Below are 23,087 nucleotides of genomic sequence, written 5' to 3'. Positions count from 1 at the left end.
CTTCTTCAGCTGTGGAGTCTTAGAGCTAGAAGGACAGAGCTGGAAAGGAGCAGCACGGAAAGGACCAGCAGCTTGGCTGGGCAGTATGTCAGTGCAGCTTTTGACACCACTTCATAGTATCATGGAATCACAGAGTACCTCGTATTGGAAGGGACCTGTGAAGATCAACAAGCCCAACTCCCTGCTCCTCGCAAAACTCAGGGTACTCAAGTACCACTCGAACTATAAAAGGAGAACAATACAGCGTGCATGCCTTGCATGGACGAGCGGCAGTGTAACGGGTAGGGCCGGTTCAGGGGGGGGAGCTGAAGACAACCCCGCAAACGCCGAGTCGCGCCCGTGCTGTCAGACCCGGGTTTCGGGACGCAGCCGCTCGCACGGCGCAGAGCGCACCCAGGGGACACGGGCGGTCCTCGCCAGCGGCCAGCGCGCACACACGTGTCTGCCCGGCCTGGCGCGGCTGCAGGCACCTCGGTACCGCGGTCGGGCACGTCGGTTCATTTCTGAAACCGCCCGACCCGACGCCTGGGCACAACAACGGCGATCGAGCTTATCTCGGCGGTGGTTCAACTGCTCTCCCCGCCACACACCAGCCGTGCCCGGCCACGGGCGGGGCCGCCGCGGCCGCCCTCCCGCCGCCACACCGCCTCCCGGCGGGACGGACACGGGCACCGCCGCCGCTCCCCGCACCGCCTGCCGCGGCGCCCCCCACACACACCGAGGGCCGTGCCCCGCCCAGTGCTGGCGGCGGCGCGGACTACAACTCCCAGAGTACACCGCGCAACAGAACCAACCCCCCGCGGTGTGAAAGGTGACGTTGCCGTCACTTCCTCCACGCGGTGCAGGCCGGGAATGCGAGTCGCGATTGGCCGGCGCCCGCCCCGCTCTGCAGCGTGCCGGGGAGCAGGAAGCGGGCGCGGCGGAGCGGGCGCGGCGGGGCGGCTCTGCTCGCGGTGAGTACCCGGCGGGAGCGCCCTCCCTCCCCGCGGGACGCCGCGCCGACGGGCCGCGACCCGCCCGGGAATCGAAAAGGGATCGATTTAATGCGCGCTTTGATGACGTAATATGGACTAGCGAGGCGGCGGCGCTGCGGAGCGCGCGGCTCGGGCCGGCACCGGCCGGCTGCCCTCCCCGGGGCGGCACACGGGACGCTCGCGGCCGCCGCCGCCCGCCCGCTCGGTTCTCGGGGCGCCCGTGCCCGGCGGGCGCTCGGCGCGGGCCAGGCCTTCCGCCTTCTCCCGCTCCTGGGACTGGGCGGGCGCTCATTGGCTTCTCGGCCTGCGGCGGGCCGTGCCGCCGCATTGCGATTGGCGGGGGTGGCGCTGAGTGCCATCAGCGCCCTCCAATAGGGCCGCGGCGTGGGCGCGGGAGGCCGCGGCTCGGCACAGGAGGGGGGCTCCGGGGCTGGAGCGCGTTCCGGGGGGGGGGGGTTGGGGCGCGCGCGGCCTCCGGGGCCCGGCAGGGGCGGGGCTGCGGGAGCCGGTGGAGGCCCGGGGAGGGGGCGGAGAGGGGAGGTTTTCCCCCGCCGCGGGGTGCGCGGTGGTGCGGCCCGGCTGCGGCTGAGGCGCCTCGGCGGCAGCGGGGCCTCCCATATGGCGGCGGCGGGGGGGTGCGGGGCTGGCCGCGTTCTGTGGAGGAGGAGGAGCGTGCGGCGGGGCGCGCAGGCGAGTCTCGCTGCTGTGGTGCCTGGAAGCAACCGCCGCTGTTGCCCACCGCTGCTGCCCAGGGCACGCCCCTCCGGTCCCGCTTCCTGAGGAGGCTGCAGCGAGGTGGCGGTGGCTTGGGCAGGGCTCGGCGGGCTCCTCCCGGCCGCCTGAGTGGCCGTGGCGCTGCTCTGCCTGCGTTGCTGTGTGACCCGTGAGGGCGAGGACAGGTGTCCCGTGCCTAAAAGGCGAGGAGTTCCTGTTGTAGTGCAGGAGGAGAGTCGTAAGATGGGTTCCTAAGGTACATCTGTAAAAACAGATGTGCAAATCATACACACATCGCATGAGATGTGCCTGGTGTTACGCGCTGATAAGGTTAAGTTAGTATTTGACTACCTTTCCCAAGAAAATCAAGGTAAACAGTCAAGTAGTCCAGTTCCCAGCACTTGTCTGTGAGCCTGCTTGTAAGTGACAACTTGAATGACTTCTGTCTGCCTGACTTGGCTTTGTGGTTTTCTCAGCTGTGTCTTTCACTTATTCCCCCAAAGTAGTCATGCTTTTACTGATTATATGCTGTTCTGTCGGGGTTTTCTTCTGCAGTATCACTGAGTTTTTAAAATGAGAGTACTCAGTGAATGTTGCAGTTGCATTTAGCTATGCAATAAATTCACACATTGTACTAGTTCCCTGTTAATTCATGACAATAAACTAGCTGTCATAAGTTGTATGTTTTCTTATTCATGCTTTTTAAGTGTTCTAAGAAAGACAAAAATTTCTTCGATTTGGTAGGGGTGACAGGATACTCCATTATTTTGAGGCTTTTTATGGTAACATCCCTACAATCATTCAATTTGGAAATAAATTGTATTTGGGTAAGTGGAAATCATGAGAGTTGGAAGCCAAGATATTGTTTGGTTTAACTTCTAAGGAATTAAGCTTTTAACTGCAAGTTATCTGCCCTTTTATGATGCGTTGAAAATGTGCAAGAAGAATTAAACAGAAAAGAGAATGTCCAACAGCTTCACTCGCGAGACTGTGTGGAACACCAGATGACAGCAGAAAGGCAGGAGCTGCTGGTCATCTGTCTCAAACCCATCGTTCCAGCTGAGGTGAAGTGAATGCAGCAGCAGCATCTTCTCCCACCTCATCTTCCCCCTTGCCCTCACAGGCTGTTCTCCTCTGACCCCTGTAAGACACTGACAGGTATTTCGGCATCTGCTTGGCAAAGCATTAACAGCAGCTGCACATAGGCTTCCATAGGCGGTTGCTATTCTTTTCTCGTGCTCTTGGCAGAATGACTTCTTTGTGGGCCAGTTTTTCTGAGATGCAAGAAAGAGTGTGAAGTTGTGATGAAGCAGGAATTCCACAATTTCCTTACAACTGTTAGTCATAAGAAAATAACTTTGCTTTTATCACAACTGGGTAATTTTCTCTACTTGTATCAAACCCCGTATACCCTTATGTGTGTTTGTTATAGGTGAGGTAGAATTTACACAGTCACACAGGGAGTTAGCAAGCGTGGTGACATGAGCTCAGATGTGTTCAGTACACACTAGGAACTGTTTTGTGGTTAGGGCTTTCCAGTTCAAGTCACACACAGAAAGGATCTGCACCAGAAGCTGGGGATCACCTGCTTTCTAGATTCTTCTAGCACTCTGAAGAAAACTGCTTCTTTGCCACACCAGAAATTTCCATGTCTATATTCAGTGTTTGGTTCGATAGTGGCTGCTCTCCTGGTTTCCTTCTTCTTGTCCGTACTGTGTAACAGTATAGTGAAGGTATGTGTCAAATTCCTTTAAGACTCATTCAAGCCTAGTCGGAAACTATGTGTTCTTCAAAGTGAGTTAGACTGCTGCAAAGAGATGATGTTTCTGTGCTAATGTGACTTTGAACTGCCTTCGCTATTTTCTGCGGCATTCTCATGTGAATGTGGGAGTTAGAGATGAGTGCTACTGCACAGATCTGAATCATTTTGCCTGGAGTTAATTTGTGAAGTTCTTTCATTGAAGTGCTTGGATTCTCTCCCAGTGTTCTTTCGCATAAGCAGCAGACTTAACATCTGCATCTCATCAACAGGCACAAAGTTCTGCTAAACCTCTTCAGGTTTGAGAACCTCTGCAACTCCCACCCACAGCTATGCTTATTGTGTAAGTAAAGGAGGAAGAGCCATCAGATTATAAGCATATCTGTCTCTTTCAAAAGGTTGGCAAAGAATATTTCACCTCACAGGGGGAGAAGTTTAAGTAGGCTGGTGAATAAGACACTCTTTGCTCTTGGGTGTGACAGCACATTAAATCCTTGGCAACTCCTGTGTGCTCAGAAACTGAAAAGTGCTGCTTTATTACATCCTTGTATAAAGGAAGTAAAGATCCTGTGCTCATTAGGTACAAAATGTGATGTAAATATGAAAATGTTAGGAACTGTTCTTCCACCAAGTGGATTGGTGGAATTGCAAGAAGTAACTGTATAAAGATTCTGACATCATGCTGCTGAGATGTTGTAGAATAGCTAGCTGTGAAGATGTTATATCCTTGCAGCGTTTGCTTTGGCAGTGTTGGGTCCCTGCTGAATCAGTAGAATAAAGAAATACACTTACCCACTTTGAATGTTTTTAATGTGAATAAATAAGACAAGATTCCACATCATTAACTGTACCATCGCCTACCTGTCAGCTAAAATCAGGTAAACCTGTTCCAAGACAGATTAGTGTTTCTGTTGTTTGTGCAGTCCCTGAAAACTGCTAGCTAGTTCATATTTGAATACTAACCTGACTGTTAGTATACATAGTATTTACCAACTGGCATAGTATTTTTACCCTCTTACCATATCTTTTGCAGACTAGTTCTTTTGCCATGGAAGCTGAAGAAACGATGGAATGTATCCAGGAATTCCCTGAACACTATAAAGTTATTTTGGATAGACTGAATGAACAACGTGAACAGGACCAGTTTACAGATATCACTTTGATTGTTGATGGTATGTACAGGCCTGAGAACCAGTTGGTATAGAGAGAATTCAGAAAGCTGCGCTGCAGAGCTGTGGGATTCATTACAGGTCAGCTGTCAGTCTGACCTACTAACAAATTCTTGGTTCTTCATTGGTGTGCAAATTGCTTGCAGAGTTTGATTTAAAATCCCAGTGAACAGAATCTCCAGCAGTGATTAATAAATTTGCTTCTGCTTTTCCAAACAAGGGGCTAAATATATTCAAATATAAGCCCACTTTGAAACTGATGTGCTATATTTAACATAGAATCATAGAATCAAAGAATGGTTTGGACTGGAAAGGACCTTAAGATCATCTAGTTCCAACCCTCCTGCCATGGGCAGGGATGCCTCACACTAGACCATGTTGCCCAAGGCTCTGTCCAACCTGGCCTTGAGCACTGCCAGGGATGGGGCATTTATCACTTCTTTGGGCAACCTGTTCCAGTGCCTCACCACCGTCACAGTAAGGAACTTGTTCCTTAAATATAACATGAACTTCCCCTGTTTAAATTTAAGCCCATTACCCCTTGTTGCTATAGTGCCTGATGAAGTCCCTCTCTGGTATCCTTATAGACCCCCTTCAGGTATTGGAAGGCTGCTATGAGGTCTCCACTCAGCCTTCTCTTCTCCAGGCTGAACAGCCCCAACTTTCTCAGCCTGTCTTCATATGGGAGGTGCTCCAGCCCCCTTATCATCTTTGTGGCTTCCTCTGGACTTGCTCCAACAGCTCCATGTCCTTTTTATGTTGAGGACACCAGAACTGTACACAGTGCAGTGTGGGGTCTCACGGGAGCAGAGTAGAGGGGCAGGATCACCTCCTCTGACCTGCTGGTCACACTTCTTTTGATGCAGCCCAGGATATGGTTGGTTTCTGGGCTGGGAGCGCACACTGAAGCTGGGTCATGTTCAATTTCTCATCAACCAACACCCCCAAGTCCTTCTCTGCAGGGCTGCTCTGAATCTTTTCTCCGCCCAACCTGTAGCAGTGCCTGGGATTGCCCTGACCCAGGTGTAGGACCTTGCACTTGGCTTTGTTGAACTTCATGAGGTTGATACTGGCCACCTCTCAAGCGTGTCAAGGTCCCTCTGGATGGCATCCCTTCCCTCCAGCGTATCAACAGAACCACACAGCTTGGTGTCGTCGGCAAACTTGCTGAGGGCGCACTCAATCCCACTGTCCATGTCGCCGACAAAGATGTTGAACAAGATCAGGCCCAACACCGATCCCTGAGGGACACCACTTGTTACTGTTTTCCAACTGGACATTGAGCCGTTGACCACAACTCTTTGCGTGCGGCCATCCAGCCAATTCTTTATCCACCGAGTTGTCCATCCATCAAATCGATGTCTCTCCAATTTAGAGACAAGGATGTCGTGCAGGACAGTGTTGAAAATTTTGCACAAGTCCAGGTAGACAATGTCAGCTGTTTTGCCCCTATCCACCAGTTCTGTAGTTTCATCATAGAAGGCCACCAGATTGGTCAGGCATGATGTGGCCTTAGTGAAGCCATGTTCGCTGTCACCAACCACCTTGTTTCTGATGTGCCTTAGCATGCTTTCCAGGAGAATCCGCTCCAAGATTCTGCCAGACACAGAGGTGAGAGTGACTGGTTTGTAGTTTCCAAAGTAAAGTAAGCAAATGAAATAAAAATTACACTTCAGGAACTGTGGTAGTTTCACTCGCAGCACTCACGCAAAGCTTAGCTTGAGTGCTTGTTCTTGGTCTGGTATTGCCAAATCCACATGTTGAGCTCAAAGCTGGTTTTGTGTGCAGCTGTGTAGTTCTAATCCGTGTTGCTTCTCTTATCTCTGTCCCATGGAACCTTTTGAATGTTCATGCCTGGGGTAAGGCAACACAGCGACGGGGAAGAGCAGAACCACTTCTGTTCTGTAGTGGTGTTTATGCTGGCAGAAGGGTGATAAAATACATCAATCTCTAAGACCAACAAAAAACAAGGAGAACCTGGGTGAAACCTGAGAGCTGAGCCCAAGACATACAGGAAAAGGTTTGCCTAGGAATTTCCCATAACTTATATATCAAAAAAGAGAAACTCTGGAGTGAGTCAGCCATCGAGCTGAGTCACAGAGCTTCAGCGAGGTCTGATGTCAGCAAAGGTCTGCTGTGGTGGTATCCCATGTTACAAAGAGAAATACTAAGTGACTATATGCTGCTGGAATAGATTTGTAGACTGGGTGGTCTCTTTTCTGCATCTGCACTCATTCCTCAATGTGGGTGAGGAAGGTGTTACCCTAAACAAAAACTTTTGTCTCTCTTTGTAGGTCACCATTTCAAAGCGCATAAGGCTGTTCTTGCTGCCTGTAGCCAGTTCTTCTACAAGTTCTTCCAAGATTTCACTCAGGAGCCCTTGGTGGAGATTGAAGGTAATCTGATTTGTGCAAATAAAAACCTTCGGAGTTGTGTGCCCAAGCTGGAAATGAATGTAGTATCCTTGGTACAGGCTAACAGGCGTGCTAACAGGTCATAGTGATTAGCTTTCCACATATCAGCTCTTGTGTTGTTCTGAGGCAGCTACCACCACTGGAAAAAAAACTCCGCTGAAAAAAAATCAAAAAGAAAAAAACCAGTCATTAATCTTTTGGAAAGGGAAGTGTGACGTTCCGTGGATGGTTTGGGTTTGGGTTTTTTTTCCTTTTTTTCTTCCTCCCAGTACGTGGCTAATGGAGGTCAGGCAGACCCTGTATGTTTTTAGGACTAACAGTGTGACACACAATCTTTTCCTTGAAAACAGCCATTCCAGTGAGATGGAAAACGGTGCTGGTGACAGCCAATGGCAGATGCCTTGGCTGGGATGCAAGAACAGGATAGACATGGAGCAATACTTGCCTAGTAGACAGGGAGCAAATTCCTGGAGCAGTATCTCAGCCTCCAGTAAATTGCTGCTCAGAAGTCTTCTGAGAGAGAGATTGTATTTCTGTGTTCATACTTTTTATTATGCAGCTCGTTGTCCATCTTATCATTCCTTTTATCTTTCTTGTGGCATAGCTCTGTAGTTGTTCCAGATTCACATGTTTCTATAGTAGACTTTTTATTCCAACATGAGCCTTTTAAGGGCTATCTTTATGAAACTGGGAGCTACAGTACTGTGAACAAAATGGTGAGCAGGCGTGTGCAAGATTCATCAGATAGATAAGTCTGAGGAATCTCTAAAAGAAACTGTTGTTTTTCTTGCCTTGATACAGGTGTAAGTAACATGGCATTTCGTCACCTGATTGAGTTCACCTATACAGCAAAACTAATGGTCCAAGGTGAAGAAGAAGCAAATGATGTTTGGAAAGCAGCTGAGTATCTACAGATGTTAGAAGCAATCAAAGCACTTCAAATCAGGTAAGCACATAAACCTCTTTTTCTTCCCAACACTGAAATGTAGAGTGACAAGAATACTTTTACAAGAGCTGGCTGCCAATATTCTGTTCCTTCTCCTGGAACCTCCTAAACTTGTGTGGACCACATACTCTTCTACTATAAGATACAAGTCAAAATTATACAGGCTAAAAAAGGAATGTCACATTCTTTGTGCTGGAACTCAGTGATAAGTGGCATGGCTGGTAAATGTTGCAGACGTTGTAGGGCTGTGACTTTGTGATGACTAATACCATGTCTCTGTGCTATCTGACTGTCCACACCTGATTGACAGCTGGGTGTAGAGTGACAATGGGCCTCACGTAATTAAACCACATTAACAAGTTTGTGCTGGTGCTTTGATTTCATGCAGCTTTCTGCTATTTCTGAGAGAATAAGCAGTGGTTTTAAAACTTCTTGCTGCAAAATTAACCTCTCAAATTTCTTGAACTGTTATAATCAGTTTTATACAGGATCAGTACTTAAGGAAGGTTGCTGTGGCACCTTTTTTCCAATACCAGCGACTGTACACTGTTGCCAAACTCCAATTTGAGAAAAGCAGGTGCTAGTCCCATCATGCTGGTTTTCTTCCCCTTCCTTCCCTTTCACTTTCAAAAAGTGCCATCACATCTTCATTCCTTCATGAGGAAGGAATGCATGCTCTGTCTGCGTGAAGTAGCGGAAGAGGCAATAAATGCTCCCAGCATTGTGGTTATTATTGGTTTCTCTTCTAGACCTGCTGAAAGGTCTTTGCATTCAGGCCAAGAAGAGACTTGCTTCCTTGAGAGTGGCATTGGCTCCAAGTTCCTCTAGTACCTAAATAACATTTGTTTAAAAAAACCTCCAGCACATGATACACTAGAAACTTGGTTTTCAACATCAGCATGTATTTCTAAATTCACTCCTACTCTATTCGCAATAGAGCTGAACACATATGTGACTTTTTTAATAGGAAAGATACAGGATTGTGCATTTTTAGTCCTACCCTCCAACCTCACAAACACCCTTTTTTATATTATTAAGACTAAGTATGGTAACCAAAAGATTATTAAATTTTTTTTTTGTTTATTTTTTTTTTAAATCCTGGAGGAAAAGCAGACCTTAGCTGACTGCTTGGGGAATTCAAAAGAAACTTGAAACTGAAAAAGTGTTTTCAAATCAGTATCACTTCAGGTCAGTGTACACTACTACAGCTGTTGAACAAGCATTCAGAATCATCTTGATTGGAAAAAACCTTTAAAATCATCACATCCAACCGTTACCTCAGCACTTCCAACGCCACCACTAAACCATGTCACTAAGGGCCTCATCTACACGGCTTTTAAACACTTCCAGGAACAGTGATTCCACCACTACCCTGGGCAGCCTGTTCCAATACCTGAGCACTCTCTCTGTGAAGAAATATTTCCTAATACCCAGTAGAAACCTCCCTTGGTGCAGCTTGAGGCTGTTACCTCTTGTCCTATCACTTATTACTGGGGAGAAGAGATCAACCACCTCCTCGTTTCATCCCCCTTTCAGGGAGTTGTAGGGAGGAATAAGGTTCCGCACTGAGCCTTCACTTCTCCAAACTGACAGATCCATCTGTCAAGCTAAACTGTCCAGCCCGCAGTTATGTCCCACTGTTGTATGTCCCATATGTTGTATGATGTTACGTAGTTTCTAGGTTATGCACCACTAGTAAATGCTGTAGTTCTTACGTTACAAGGAAACAAAATGTTTTGCTTACTGAACACAAATGCAACCCAGTCTGTTCTTAGAGTTATTCTCATTGTTCTTGAGTTTTGAAAAGGGGGGAGGGGGGTATTAAGTTTTCTGGGTTTGTTTGATTTGTTTTGGGTTGTATGTTTGGTTTTTTGGTGGTTTTTTTGGTTGTTGTTAGAAAGACAAACTTGTGTACTACTGTCAGTCTCTGTTTTCTCCTCCACAGTAAGAGGGGGAAGAATTGCAATACAGTGCCTCAGTCAGAGCTTTGACTGAAAGGGGTAAGCTTCAGAAACTTCAGCTGAAGTAGAGATAATTATAGAACTATTTGTATAATGCATTAAAGAGTTGCACATCACATTTAGGTTAGAAAGAAAACAACCAGCTGCTATTCCTTAAAGTGCAGTTGTGTTGTATGTGTGTATCCCCATCCAAAGTTTCAATGTGGTCAACAACGGTAGTCTCTTTGCTGAGCAGATTATTCTTCTGATATGTGATTCTGTAGCTCCTTGCAGTAATGTGCAAAGTAACAGTCATCTTTTAGACATCAGGCGTATAGGCTAGATGAAACTGTAAGTTTAGCTGCTCTGTCTTCCTGTGTCTGAGTAAGGTGCAATTTAATAAGCTGTATCCTGCATTAGATCATTAGTTGCACATCTCTGACATTCAGCTTTGCACAGTACCTGTAAGTTGTATCTCTTCTATTACTAGAAAACATGAAAGTGGTAGGGAATAGGTTACATGAAACGATTCATCACACTGCAAAGGAAAGTAAAAGCACAGCTTACTTCTGTCACTGATTAAAGGGGAAGATAGCCACTCATTTTTGAAACTGATGATCAGTAGTAAAATCTCCAGTGCATAAGTGCTGTGGATGATTTTAAAGGTGTAACTTGAAAGCATTGGCCCACTCGGCTCTGTCTGTGTTTGAGGTGGCATGCTGCCCCTCACATCTTGGAGGAAAGGGGCTGTGTGTGTATGATGCAGGGAGAATAGGAGCAGAGCTGGGGGTTGGTTGTGTTTAAGCCCAGAAAAGTAAACGAGAAACTTTCCACACTCCAGTGTCTTTCATTTTTACCTCCCCTGTAAGCTGTGTGCTTTCCTGAAGTATGAGAGGTTATAATGATCATTGCGTGAAGCCACAGCTGTAGTGTTTTCTAGCAAGCTGTAAGCACTGCAGGCAATAGCACACACTCCAGAGCTTGAGAGGTAAATAGTGTAGGAAGGACTTGAATCTTGTTTCTGAGTAGGCAGGCCAAAGAATTCCTTCCTTCGGGGAAGTTTTCTTTCTAAGTACAGAATTTCACAGGTTTCTTAGGCCAGTTAACCCAATGACATAGGTTTAGCTTTCTTCTGGATGGGTGCTATGTATCATGCAGCAGACCTATTTAAAACACTTCAGTTGCCTTATCTCAAAGGCTCTTCAGCTTTAACCATGCTATTTTACAACTCTAAGGAGTATAGGTTAAGGACAAATTAGCTTCTGACATGCACACAGATTATGTGCGCATTCATCATTCAGTTTCCTTGAGAAACAGCTAGAGTGCTGGATATTGAAGCTCACTATTAGGCAGGAATTATGTCAGTGCTTATGGATCTTAACCATGTTTATGCAAATGCTTTACAGGAACAAAGAAAACTCATCGCCTTTAGAATCAAATCAAGCACAAGGAAACAGTAAACCAAAAAAGAGGAAGATAGCTGAAACCTCTAATGTTATCACAGAAACACTGCCGTCTGCAGAATCAGAGCCTGTGGAAATTGAGGTTGAGATTGCTGAAGGCACAATTGAAGTGGAAGATGACAGCATTGAAACACTTGAAGAAGTAGCTTCTGCAGAGCAATCCATAAAGTACATACAGACAACGGGTACATCGGATGAATCTGCTTTGGCTCTTTTGGCAGATATCACCAGCAAGTATCGTCAGGGAGAGAGAAAATGCCAGATCCAGGAAGAAGGTGATAGTGCAACTGATACCTCATGCAAACAGGTAGAAGGTATTGAAATTGTGGAACTTCAGCTGTCACACATGAACAATTTATTCCACTGTGAGAAATGTAACCGTTCCTTTAAATTGTTTTACCATTTCAAGGAACACATGAAAACACACTCCACTGAGAGTTACAAGTGTGACATATGCAATAAAAGGTACCTACGAGAGAGTGCTTTGAAACAGCACCTCACCTGTTACCATCTTGATGAAGGTGGTGCCAGCAAGAAGCAAAGACCTGGCAAAAAAATACATATATGCCAGTACTGTGATAAGCAGTTTGACCACTTCGGACATTTTAAAGAGCACCTCCGGAAACACACAGGTAAGAGCGCTGCTACAGTCCTGTCTTTGCAGCCTTGGCTCTTGGATTTTGAGGGTTTGCATGTTTTGGGGAAATAGAAAATATGCTGAAGAGAGCACGTGACCCTTGAGTGCTAGAAAAAATACTTGGCTTCTAGTTACAGCTAAATGCTGGGTTTTGTTTGTTCATTTGTTGTTTGGTTTTGTCTGGGGTTTTTTTCTGTTGATGTAAACTTGTGATGGAATGAGGTGGTTAAAAATAGGCACCTAAAACCAGAAAGCAATAATGAAGCTTCTCTCTCAAGTCTATTAAATCTTAGAGATGTTTCCAAAATCATTTCTTAAGGCATTTTTCCTTCTTCAAAAATACAAAACCAAGGAGTTACTTTTATTTTCACAATTTTAGTAGTAAATGTTTTTGTTGAAATATGATCTGAACTGTGAGCTTCATAGTGGAACACCGTTTAGAGGTGTTCTTATCTAATAGAACTTCTGAGCAAATGCCTATTAATGCATTAAGCATAAATACTTCCTAACAATTCTCTCTTGTACTACCTTGTTTGGAAAGGTTCACCCTTGCTCTTGACATCTCATCTATGGCTGGATTTTAATTTGTTAATTAACACAGCAAAACATTTCTAGTGACTAATGCACACTTTCTTTTCCTCTGAAATATACCTCTTTGAAATCTGGATAGCATCTTTTGAGTACAAAATTACCTGTGCTTCTTTCTTCTTCTACATGGGAGGTTAAGATGTTACTTCTTCATCTCACTGAAAAGTCTATTATCTGAACAGATACTGAGTATTATACAGATAGCTCTGAATATAAAATGTATGCAGTCCTCATCTTCCAGATGTTTTTGTTTAATATGTCAGTCATGAGGCATCAGTAAGAATTGAATGCAGGGTAGCAGCCCTGTTTCTTTCACAGCTTCTCGTTGTTAAAGCCTTCCAATTTAAAGAATTCTCATTTCTTTGTATCTGTATGTGGGATTGCTGAGTACTGAGATATGACATTGTGTCCAGTCTGTTCCCAGTAGCCCTTAAAAGTTCCATTTATAAACAGTCTCTGTCAAATCCTCATCCCCTAAGAAGCAGGGAGTGTTTCTCTATTAAGAGCAATCCAAATACAAGCTACTTAACAAAAGTCTTTTCAGAGAAAAGTTTGTGGCAGATTAACAGAGTAAACTAAAAATCACAGTATGTTGGTTGCTGTTGTGACAAAGGATTTTGGGGACCAAGCAACCCAGCATGTCACAGCAGGTACAGACTACTTCATAAATATATATTGATACAACATGAATAACTCATGGAATATAATTGCTTCTGATTTAGCATTTTCAAAGACCTGAAGCTTAGCATCAAAACAGATACTACCATTTAACTGTGGTCTCCTAAGGCCAGTGAAAAAAACCTCCCATTCAGCCAAAGGCTAAGTTCTGAATTCTGTATAGCACTGGTTCAGTGCTAAAATGAAATTAAAAGGCCTGGGAGGAAATGTCCTACAAAGTATTTGGTCCCATTCCTGCTTTATCGTACCTTCAACAATAACATGAAAATAGAAGTTGGGGCAGAAATAGACACCTTCTCAGGGTTGGTAATTCTTTTTGATGTAGAAATTTGACATTACCAATGGCTATTATCTTAGTCTTAATAAAAGAAAGGAAGGAGATCTATGGAGTTTTTCTCATTCATGCGCACAGAGCCTTCAGCAGCTTCTGAGTCAAGGAAGATACACCTCAGGAATGTCTCGCATGCCATGTAACAAAGTCATCTCCAGAACTTAGGAAGGGATTTTGGTCTGATCTAATTATCTTTTTCCCCCTTGTGAGTATGGATGATATGTCACTTGCCAATTGTAAGTAATGCATAGGAGAGAAACTCTGCAAGGCTGCTCGTAAGTAATGTGTATCTCTTGCGTTTTAATTTGTTTCACACAGAAAGAGACATTTCCTCATACAGAAATTGATCTTGGCATGAAGCTACTGCTCTCAATATGCTGGTCTAATCCTGCTGTTTTGCAAAGCTTGTTTTGCCTAGTGGAGACACTGAACAGCTTTGATTCATGCTGATTTTACTCGATTATGTGTGTGGAAGTGCTTATGAGTGATTTACTTGATTATGAGTGAAGGTGGAAGTGGAAGAGTTGTGATGTACTCCAAGCAGTCAAATTAATCTGTCCTCATCTGAAAAATCTATAGCTGAAGTAAATTGTATACAAACTTCTTAAAAAAGTTAATCAAGATCTTTGCCATTCTTGGTAAAACTAAAATATGTTTTACAGGAAGTTTAATCTGAACTCTGAATACCATCTTCCATAGCAGTGAATAAATTCACTTTATTTACATGCCTTGAATAAATTACTCTGTCCTGTGAGTTACCTAGGACTGGCAAGTGAAATCTCATCCATTCTCATAAAGGGAGAAAAAGATAATCATTAGGTCAGGCCAAAAACTTCATTCTTCATAAAATCTTCATAAAATCTCACTTACATGAAACTAAACTCATAGGTGGATGACACACAGGGGAGAAGCAGCAAGTTATCACCCAAACAGAGGAGTTTAGCCCCAGCTTGCCGGTGTGTATCTAGGACAATAAAGAGGAGGGAAGAGAGCTGGCACACTGTGTTTTCCATCACTGCAGTGATGCACTGCCAGTGCACAGCCCAGGTCATAGCATTGATTTGCACTGTGCAGAAAGTCACACAATGTCTTTTGGATATTGCCACTATTATCTTTGAATTGTCACTTTCAGACACTTCTGGCAGAATATGTTGGAGATTACTGAAGAATTTGAGTAAGACCAGATCATGGGGCAGGAGGTCTGTGGTGTGAGTTCTGTTGTGTAGTATCCATTGGTTTCTTGGGCAAAGTCCATGATTCTTGACCTGCCAGATTGATGGCAGTTCAGCATCCTCTGCATTAACGGGACAGCAGTCTTCAAAATGTACCATTTTGTAACAGTTAAGGGGAATGTTCTCACCTTTTAACATTTTTTTGTAGCCTTTAGTTGTATAAGGGAAAATTATAGGCTATTTGTGGATTTCTTTTGAAAAGCTAATTAGGATCTTCTGAATATCGTTTAAACTAGCTAGGACAGGTCCTTATGCTATTCAGTAAAAAGTCTCAGCCTTTTTTGGAGTTTAAGTCGTTCATTTCAGTAGTGATGTGATGTCAGTACCTCCACAAATTAATTATTAGACTTTTAGAAGAAACACACTGTTCCTAATTTTTTGCACGTTTAATTCCCTTGAATTTGCATGATGAAATTAGTAAGTTCCCTTGCATGATGCAATTAGTAAACAGAGACACCAGCTGTTCTTTGCTACTGCTTGATGACAGTAATAACAATACATTACGTTGGATGAAAAAGACAAAATGACCTGTTTTCAGCCTCCCCTGCTGCTGTCATTAGCTGGCTTTGTGTTTGGTACCGGGTTTGAAATGAAGTGGCCAAACTGAAAGCAATTTTTTTCTTGCTTGTGCCCATTTATACCCCTCTGTGTTTTCTCTTCACTGTGTTTTGAGGCGGGGGGGAGTGTTGGTTGTTTGTTTTAATACTGATGCATTGTTATTTCATAGTCATTCCATGCCAACTTCTTTTTCTGGAGCTCAGTTTCAGCTCTGAAGCACAAGCTATTACTGTTCTTGAAAATAAAATTTTGTATTATTTAAATCCTTCCTTCTTTAATATGTCACTTGGTATTTTTACTAATGTTGATTCTTAAATTGTAACTATTATCAGACACAAAGAGAGAAATAACTGCCTTTTTTAAAGATATTTCATCAGAATAGTGATCTAATTTCCATAAAAACTTAAATGGACCTTAAATGACACTGGTAATTGTTACACTGGGGTTTTTTTGTAAATGAGGGGTATGACTTCACATTAGGGTTTTGCCCTTTTATTTATATAAATAAAGTTTACATAGAATGTCTTTCTCTTCTGTAGAATAATCCAGTTGGCCATGTCTTTACAGGATATTTATCAACCTGCACAAAGGGAGAGAGAAAGCTGTCAGAAAACTGGCTGGTTTTATACACTTACAAATCCCTGTGTCTGTCTTAACAGGTGAAAAACCATTTGAATGTCCAAACTGCCATGAACGTTTTGCTAGGAACAGCACGCTCAAATGTCACCTGACAGCCTGTCAGTCTGGAGCTGGAGCTAAAAAGGGAAGAAAGAAGCTGTATGAATGTCAGGTGGGTAATGGAAGTAGCAGACTCTGAGGCTAGATACCTCCTTCCTGTGCTGATATTAGAGCAGCCTTCCAGTACCTAAAGGGACCTGCAGGAAATCTGGAGAGGGACTTTTTACAAGGGCATGTAGTGACAGGATAAGGGGGAATGGCTTTAAACTGACATAGGGGAGATTTATATTAAATATTAGGTGGAAGTTCTTTACTGCAAGGGTGGTGAGACACTGGCACAGGGTGCCCAGAGAAGCTGTGGCTCCCCCATCCCTGGCAGTGTTCAAGGCCAGGTTGGACAGGGCTTAGAGCAACCTGTTCTAGTGGCAGGTGTCCCTGCCTGTGGCAGGGGGGGCTGGAACTGGATGAGCTTTAAGGTCCTTTCCAACCCAAACCATCCTGTGATTCTGTGGTTGCACTGAACCACAGTATGGCTCTCCGGTGCGCTGGCTCTCTGGCTCAGTCTTTCTGTGCTTGCTTTCGTGTGTGTGCTGTCTCTCACGGACACTCACTCTCTGTCCCTCTTTCTCCTTTGCTCTCACACATGCGCTCTTGCTCTCACGCACTCTGTCGTGTTATCTCATTCCATTATGCCCCCTTTGGGGCTTGATTGCTCTTTCTCACATGCCTTTGCACTCTCTCCCCTAGTTTTCACTCTCACACTCCTTCTCTTTCTCTTTTCCTCTTTTGTTTTTTTGTTGGGTTTTTTTTTTCCCTTAAGACTCTCACCTTACTCGGTTCACAGTATGGCTGTGATCTGAGGTTGAACTGGGTTGTGTTGTGAGGAAAACTGCTGGGTATTGTCTTTGTTCAAAAGAGAGGGTGAGCTTGTTCACAGAAAACACTGAGTACCACAAGAGATTGATTAATTTTCTGTTGCTAATCAAATCACGTAATCAGAAGTTTCACTAATGCTGTTGCATCATTTAGTTACGTCAGTCTGAAGTTAATTCTTGGGAGCATACTTTTGTTTTAAAGATGTTTGTTCTGAATATGAGAATTACATTATAATACGAATTTGTATCTAATAGCGTCACTGTTTTGTCGTTATGACCCTTTGGTCTAATCACTTTGTATCACAGCTTTTTGTTTCTACATTGATGCCACATCCTCTCACAGATGTTGTGAATGTGGATTAGTGTTTCTTCAGCAGAAACTACTGCAATTCTTGGATAATTTTTTCTTGGATTTTTCTCTCTCGAGAACTAAATTTGAATAGTGTTCAGTACATAACTCTTGGTTCACTGAACAAAGAGATGAAAACAAAATTGTGTTTCCCTGATGAGCACTCTTGGGCTCTTCAGTGTATGCCTTGAGTACTGAATTAGGCTCCACGTAGCAAGAACAGGAATTACGTGCTTGGGCATTACCGATAGTCATTACCTTTATGTATGACTGAGTAATTTCCATGACCTTTGCTTTTGCTATATTAAACTGTCTTTATCTTGACGCACAAGGTTTTTTTCCATCTTCCACCATTTTGTTGCTCCTGTCCTGCTGAGGAGGGGAGCAGTAGAGTGGCTTGGTAGGGATCTGACCTTCAGCCAGGGTCAACCCACACCACTGGGGCATGATACTGTATGTGAATTTCACATAAGGTTAAAATGAGAAAACTTTCTAATGCTGTACTGACTCATAAGTTTTGTGGGTATCCTGTGTGTGCACAACTTAGAGTAGCATGCTGTTTCTTTAAAAGATATAAATAAATACCAGGTCTTCTGTTCATCTGAAGCTGACTTCTCAGCTTTTACCTCTAATGTATAAGGTTTTCTAATCCAAGTATCAAGAAACTACACTGTATGAAGCCATGATCTGAAATAGGCACTATATTTTATCGTATTTCTGTTGGCACTGTTAAACGTATCTATCTTCTGTTTCAGGTTTGTAACAGCGTGTTTAACAGCTGGGATCAATTCAAAGATCACTTGGTAATACACACTGGTGACAAACCCAACCACTGTACGCTATGTGATTTGTGGTTTATGCAAGGCAGTGAGCTGAGAAGGCATCTCAAAGACATGCACAATATTTCAGAGCGAATAGTGACAGAAGAGGTTCTTCCAGTGGAAGCTGTGGAAGCTGAACCAGTAACATCTATGACTATAATAGAGCAAGTGGAGCAAGTCCATGTTCTTCCAGTAATTCAGGTACAAGTGGATCCTGCACAGGTAACTGTGGAACAGATGCACCGGGATCTCATACAGGACAATCAAGTGAAAGGCACACAGGTGGATGAACTGCAAGAACAGGTGCAAATTAGTTATTTGGAAGTTGAACACATTCAGACTGAACAAGGTGCTGAAGTTCATGTGGAGCAGTTACATGTTGAGCATGTAAATCAGATACAGATGGAAGAAGTACAGGCAGAACTTATAGATGGAACAGAACTTGAACAAGTAGAATATGAAAGTGTTGATCAAGGAGAAGCAGAAGAAAAGAAACCTAATCAAGTAGATGATGGAGATAAGGAAGATCATGAACAAGCTGAAGGCTTAAAGACTCAACAGTTAGTGGACATGCAGAACAAAAAGGTGGACAAGTAGGACAAATAACAACACTGTGCAGATATAGGAATTAAATACCAAATTATTTTTGTTAACTTTTACATTGGGTTTCGAATTGTCAGTGGGCATATTTCCAATATGCTGTCCTTAGGAAGCTGGACAAGCGGACCAAAGTTAGCTTTCTTCATGTGAAACTAAACTTCTCTCATATATGAAAAATAACTTACCCATTCACGTAATACCATGGAACAGAAGCTCCCACAGACATGGACAGCTTTGTGAGGATTTTAAGAATGAGTACCTTGTACCGTTGTTACACCATCCCTGGATATATGAAAGAGTAACTTCACCTCTTTTCCTCTTGCAGTAGGAGCAAACTCTTGTTACAGATTCGCAGGGTGTCTGTGGCAGAAGAATCAGTAAAACCTAGTGGGTTCTACTGTAAGCAGCAATCGGGTACCTATGAATTTTTGGATCAGGCCGCTGTTTCCCAAAAGTGGTCCCTAACTGTCAGGCTGGAGAAAAAACATTGTTGGTGGAGGTTTCTGAGCACAAAAATCCTGTGCCTTTTTACACTGACTGGTTAAATTTCCACAAAGTTTTTAGAGTGTTCAAGAACTTAGTTCAGTAAAAGGCGACTTAGGTAATGTTATAGCGCTTTATATTTTTGCTTAAAATTGTCAGCTACTGATTTTTTTTTGCATTAATTTTAGAGGTGGGGGGGGATGAGGTGGGAAACTGCCTCCACATGGAGGCAGCAGGACACTTTAAAATAGGAAAAGCTCAGTAGAATCTGTGGTAAACCTGAGCTGAAAAAAAGCTGCCATCAGACTCTTCTTTTATAAATCATCATTTTTTAAAATGAGTATGTTAAAACATAAATATAGAGGAGACTTGTCTATATGGTATCAGGTTCCTGTTTTATTGAAATGAATTCTGACACTTGACACAAAAACATGCTAAACATAAAAGTAAAAGCCATAGGTATGAGTGCTAAACTGTCAATTGAAAAGTAGGAGTGTAAATAATTTAATCAATATTAGACAATAAAACAATACCAACCGTGAAATGTTGCATTATTTGTTTCATCCAATAAATTAGGAACAACTGAGTGACTGTCGATTACAGTGCCAGTGTCTTCCAAGAATCAGTCTCATTTTTAGTGAGATTAATAGCTCTTTACTGTAAAGTTAGATTTGTTTAGAAAATAATTGCCTAGCTCTTATGTTCAAGGATGCTAAGGACTTCTAATTCTCAATTACTGCCTTGAGATTAGAACTGCTCCACACTTCTGAAAATCTGTCTTTTCAAAGCCTTAACTGAAGGGAGGAGTTTTTTGCAAGGATGTTCCCTAATGCTCTTGATAATCATGTAGATCGTAGTTAAAATCAGGCTTTTTTATTCAGTCTTCTCCAAATGCAGAATTTGCAGATTTGTTCTTTTAGTCTCATTCAAAATTATTCTTCTGTTTCATCGCAGACTTTGAGGAATTGTTGCAAACCAAACATGGATCTCAATTAAAATTTCAAGCAACCTGATTAACGTAACTTGCATTCTTTTTTATTATATTTGTGTTTTCTAAGATGCAGGTAATATGTGATGAAATTCTGTGCAGAGGGAAGAATGTGGCCGAATGTTAATTATGAAAGTAAAAGTTGGCGATTGTATTTATACCTGGCTTCTGATAATAAGAACACAGAGGGGACAGCCCTGCTTCCATAGCTGTGTAACTGACTTTTTAGGTATCTCTGCTCAGTCACGACGTCTGTATCTGAAGAATTAAAGGAACAATCTGGCCATGTCTCTGACCAATGAGTCTAACTCATAGGTGTAATTTAAGTCCAATACAAATTGGGCAGTTAGGTGGTATTGGTAGCAGGGCTGTGGTTTGGTAAGCATAACTGGGCTATTTCTTTGTTCTGTTTGATCTCCCCTTTTCAACAACAGTTCACAAATTTGGTAGGGAAGAAGTGATGCTCTGCGCTGTGCTACCCCATCTGGACTCCCGCAGAGCCTGGTGGGAGCGTGGTGGGGCTATGAGCCATCTCCTCACCCTGAGGGGTGGGGGAGAAGACTCTTTGTAATTATTAACTCTGCTGGAAAGCTTTTCCCTTTGCAGCCGCCTGTAATTTCCTTCCCAAATGTCTGAAGCCCAGATTGCTCCCACCAGTGGAGTCCCTCATGCCTCCTTACTGCCGCTGGGGGATACTGGAGGAGTCAGAGTCTGGCTGCTCTCTGTAACAGCCACCTTGCCATCCTCTTTCTGCCCCAAATGTCGGTGTAGACACACAGACCTCTCTGAACTCTGCATGACCTGCACACCACTGGAGAAGTTCTTCCTTCTGGTCCCCAGTGCCCTGCATTATGCAGGTGCTAGTCTGTAGCTTGCAGTGAGGCAGCACACCATGTGAATGTTTGGGTTTATGATGAGTGAAACTCATCAGCTAAAGCAGTGGCGTCTAGGCAGTAAGAACAGAAAAGTGGGAGTGGACAAAGACCTATGAGGTGTGTCTGGATATAAAACAAAACTGAGCATCAAACTGAGACCAAGGTTAGAGGTAGATTTATATGTGATATTCATGAGAGGCCATAAGTTATTTCTGAAAGCAGAGCAGGGAGAGGAAGGGGAGCTGATCAATAGTTTGAGAGACACTGAGTTATTCAGGCAATATAAGAAAGGACTAGCTACTTTTTTTGTTGAAAAACAGTCTTCCTGAGTCAAAGCATGTTCCATCTGCAGTTTCATTTGGTTGCTTATTTTCAAGGGTTGAAGCATCTCTTCTACAGGGACTACCATGAAAATGTAATGTGCGATTAATTTTGTTGTTGTTGTTGCACTGCTAGCAAATAATTTAAAAATTAAAGCAACCTGTTTATAATGAAAATACAAGTATTTTGTCGTTTGCTGAACAACCCCCAGCTGGGGCAGGTACAGCAGAAGCTGGGCCCCCTCCTGATCCACCAGCTCAGACCTAGTCCAGCTCCAACTGCGGCTCACTCAGCCCTGTGAGCATCCTCGCCACGGTTCTGTGCACATGGTGAGAGCTGCTTGTGCAGCTCCCGGGTACATTTTGCATGACAGGCTTTGGTTTTAGCTGGAGCCTTGACATCTGAAACGGCATCTTCTGGGCCTTCTCTTTCCTGTTCCTTTAACTGAGGGCTGGCAGCTCTTTGAGGAAATAAATTATACTGCTAAAAGACCTGAAGCTAGGAAGGGGGTGCAGCATGTAGCTCCGAGGGTACGGGTCTCAAACATGGGGACTAGAGGACGCGGAGGGTGTAAGTCGGGTGCAGAGGCTGAGCCTGCGGCTGCCGCCGGAGCTGTCCAGGGTTTGGCCAAAAGCCGAGAGCTCTGGCCCCCTCAGCCCATCTGACAGCCCCTCGCCCAGCTATCAGCCCCTCAGCCTAGCTGCCAGCCCCCTCAGCCTGGCTGCCAGCCTCTCAGCCAGGGCAGCCGGAGCTATGCAGCCCATTGGCCTCCCCCGAGGGCAGACGAGGGGCGCGGTGGGGCAGGGAGGCCTGTCCGCACCGCGGGAGGGGAAGGGAAGGGAGGCGGGCAAAGGGCGGTCCGCCTGACAGGAGCAAATGACGGGCGGCGGGCAGGGGCTGCGGGCGGCGGCGCTGAGGCCCGCGGTGCGGGGCAGGGCCTCGGGAAGGAGCGGCGAGGCCCAGGACCATGTTCTGCGGGTGGGACCGCACCAGGTTATAGCCGCGAACACCCCACCTCGTTCAGAGCGTTCTGAGGAAGCTCGGAACAAGGAAAGTATGGGACATGACACCAGTAACTTTGATGAGGATAGAATGCCTTTTAGCCAGTGTTTGACCTCTAGGCAAGTTATCATGCAAATTAAAACAGCAGCGACAAAGTGTCATTGAAATTATTATGGCTCTTCCGCAGCTGAGCCCCGAGGGGAGGCTCCTTCACACCGGCGGTGTCTCCCCGCGGCCCCGGTTACAGCGCAGGGAGGCCCCGAACGCAGCTCCGCTCCCCGGCACAGGCCGCCAGACGCGAATGCGCTGGAAGAGCAGGAAGCCGGGAGCCGCCTCACGCCCGCCGCCGCCCGCCCCGGCTCCGCAGGGCCTCGCCGTCCGTTCCCGCGGCCCGGCGGCCCGGCCCCGGAGGTGAAGTCCTGCTGGGGTGAGGAACAATAACAAATGAGAGCGCATGGGTTTAAACCACGCTGTCGAGCAATGGGATTATCTCCTTACAGGTGGAAACTCCACACAACTTCTGCATGGCCAGTCTTGCCCTTCAGTGTTATTCCAGAGCCCTAGAAGTCAAAGTGTTTGCTTCTCTTCCTGATTTTTACTGAGGGGCCTGGAATAAACTTCAGCCTTTGGAACTCTCAGCTAACACTGACAAAATCCCCAGCCTGGCTCTTTTGTGTGTTTCAAAAAAATGT

General features: G+C 44.7%; 1 protein-coding gene across 6 annotated transcripts; it reads left to right on the top strand.

Annotated features, from left to right (window-relative positions):
* The first annotated feature begins 819 nt into the window (after window positions 1-819).
* On the top strand, window positions 820-21,383 carry ZNF131 (zinc finger protein 131). 6 transcript variants are annotated; one of them, XM_030470170.1, is made up of 8 exons: window positions 1,767-3,845; window positions 4,481-4,619; window positions 6,911-7,012; window positions 7,832-7,976; window positions 11,323-11,686; window positions 11,789-12,011; window positions 16,063-16,193; window positions 18,061-21,383. In XM_030470170.1, exons 2-8 carry the CDS (start codon window positions 4,496-4,498, stop codon window positions 18,721-18,723), a joined length of 1,752 nt encoding a protein of 583 aa, XP_030326030.1. In that variant the 5' UTR covers window positions 1,767-3,845; window positions 4,481-4,495; the 3' UTR covers window positions 18,724-21,383. The 6 variants fall into 6 exon arrangements, with proteins under 6 accessions (XP_030326032.1, XP_030326029.1, XP_030326028.1 ...); XM_030470172.1 differs by lacking the exon at window positions 1,767-3,845 and adding an exon at window positions 820-953 and having other exon boundaries at window positions 11,323-12,011; XM_030470169.1 differs by having other exon boundaries at window positions 1,766-3,790; window positions 11,323-12,011.
* The last annotated feature ends 1,704 nt before the right edge of the window (window positions 21,384-23,087 follow it).

Source organism: Strigops habroptila, chromosome Z, assembly GCF_004027225.2.
Source record: "Strigops habroptila isolate Jane chromosome Z, bStrHab1.2.pri, whole genome shotgun sequence".
Lineage (NCBI taxonomy): Eukaryota > Metazoa > Chordata > Aves > Psittaciformes > Psittacidae > Strigops > Strigops habroptila.
Note: the sequence above shows the minus strand (reverse complement) of the source record. Positions and strands in the feature narration are given on the sequence as shown.

What these genes read in the sequence shown, in the direction of transcription:
- ZNF131 (XM_030470172.1), top strand. Translation starts at nt 4,496, where the DNA reads ATGGAAGCTGAAGAAACGATGGAATGTATCCAGGAATTCCCTGAACAC. An exon ending in TATCACTTTGATTGTTGATG is followed by an intron (nt 4,620 to 6,910) that starts GTATGTACAGGC and finishes CTCTCTTTGTAG; the next exon opens with GTCACCATTTCAAAGCGCAT. An exon ending in AGAAGCTGTATGAATGTCAG is followed by an intron (nt 16,194 to 18,060) that starts GTGGGTAATGGA and finishes CTTCTGTTTCAG; the next exon opens with GTTTGTAACAGCGTGTTTAA.